The 1,977-nt window shown below is 45.0% G+C and overlaps 1 protein-coding gene across 1 annotated transcript; it reads left to right on the top strand.

Moving 5' to 3' along the window:
* Positions 1–924: 924 nt before the first annotated feature.
* Positions 925–1,974, top strand: TEOVI_000891900 (Trypanosomal VSG domain containing protein, putative; the record flags this gene model as incomplete). The annotated part of the gene is made up of 1 exon (XM_067223421.1): positions 925–1,974. One exon carries the CDS (start codon positions 925–927, stop codon positions 1,972–1,974), a length of 1,050 nt encoding a protein of 349 aa, XP_067079522.1.
* Between the last annotated feature and the right edge of the window lie 3 nt (positions 1,975–1,977).

Genomic DNA, 1,977 nt, shown 5'->3' with positions numbered 1-1,977 from the left:
TCGGTAAATGGGTTACATTATACGGCGACATTCGCATTCCTTACCGTATTTTCAGCAAAAACGTGAAGTTCTAGAAAATAAGTCATCAAAGTACAATAGGTTCAGAAAAAGTGCATTTAGCAGGTACAAAACTCAAAATAGTTAAAAAATTACACAGGTTAAAAATACGTTAACGAGATAAATTTTGAAATAAAAGCATTGGAATTGACCATAGGTTCTCAGGAGCTCGGCTGCTAGTGTAACATGCTTATAATGCTACAGACAAGAAGAGATACGCAGTTGTTCCCCCTTACCAACATTGTTTACCCAAGTATGCTTCACAGCAAATATGCATAGACCGACAAATATATTTGTACTCGTACAAAAGTAATACAAGTACCGTTGTATAAATCATCAACCGTCTACGGGCCTGGTCCAATTCGGAAAATCAGTGCGTATCGCTCTTTTTTATAATTTCTAGAAGAACTAGGAAGTTAATTCGAGAAAAAGTGGCAGCACTGGCCAGTTCGGTAGCCAATAAACCACGATTGGCAAAAACATCGGACTAGCATCTGCTAAGGCCGAAACTGAGGACAGAACCACAACCTTTAATATTTTACATAGACTAACAATAACAAGACAGCAAGATGGCCACAGGAACCATACGGAAATCCGCGTACAGGTCCAAGAGCCAGAAGCAGAAAAGCGGAAAATAATAGTAACTCTAAACGAAATGCAACTCCTGTTGATCAAAACATTAACATCTTTTAATAAAGCAGCCAACACCGCGCCAATTTCGTCTGTATCTCAAAGAACACACAAGCAGTCATGAATAAATGCAACATTTTAAGCACTAAAACTTTTTATGGCGGGGACTCGTACCCAGACATCGGCAGTTTGCGGCCCTGTAATAATAGGACAACGACAAGGAACAAAGTTCTAGTCATGATGTCTAAAGAAACTGTAGCACTTGCTGCTGTTGTTTTTATGTTGACAGGCAGCTGTGACGCGGCCATAGAAAAGCTCGCAAACAAGGCAGAATTCGAAGCACTCTGTGAAATCGCAGCACTAGCAGACTTGGAAGCCGAGGCAGCGGAGGAACTGAAAGGTGGAGAAGCCGCTTACGAAGCAATACGGGATCTAAACATGACTCTAAGCCCAGATGAATGGACAAAAATGTTCAAAAAAGAAAACGGCAAAAGAGACTGGCAAACAACAGTACCAGAGTCAATGGAGAACGACCCATTCTGGCAGAAGATGTGGCAAACGTGGCTCAAAGCAGCAAAGTCTGTCAACAGCGGCAACAAAAGAGAAACTCTACTGGCTTCAGCCGGCTTAAAAGACGCGACGGAAGATGTACAAAAACTGGTATACATTAAGCTAGAGCCAATAGCAGAGGCGGCGGAGCACCTGCACGCCCAACTAAAGCAACAGACCGCGGTGGACAAAATCAAAGCGTCCAAAGACTGCAAACAGGAATTAAATCAAATAGTGTACGGCCAGACGACTAAACCATCAGGTGCACCGGAGCAAGACGCCATCTTCAAAACCGGCACCAACGACGGCCATAGCAACCATTGCGAAGGGGCAGGAACAGCCCACCCGGCTTCAACTGTAATCGGGACAATAATTTGCCTCTGCGCTCAAGGGGCCGTCAGCGGGCTACCGCACGCTTGTATTGAAGCTAACACACCAAAACCTCGATGGAACGGCAACTACAATACCGGTCCAGCACAATGGACAGACATCAGCAAGTTCTGCGGACCGACGGCGGCGAAAAAAGTAGCCGCAAGCCTACTGCGCAACAGACTAACAGCGGTTCATACTAAACTGAGAATACAGGTCAGCGACGGTTACCTCGGGGCTTTTTTGCAAAACAACTGCGACGGCGACACAGCCAACGGCATATGCGTCAAATTCACCGGCTACACACCGACGGCCCAACAGCACTTCAAGGATGTACCTTGGGTCAAAAAGATAAGTGACTTCGCATAAAAG

This window comes from Trypanosoma equiperdum (genome assembly GCF_001457755.1).
Source record: "Trypanosoma equiperdum strain OVI genome assembly, contig: ctg_1870, whole genome shotgun sequence".
Lineage (NCBI taxonomy): Eukaryota > Euglenozoa > Kinetoplastea > Trypanosomatida > Trypanosomatidae > Trypanosoma > Trypanosoma equiperdum.
The sequence above is the reverse complement of the archived record's forward strand: the minus strand, read 5'-3'. Positions and strand labels throughout refer to the sequence as shown.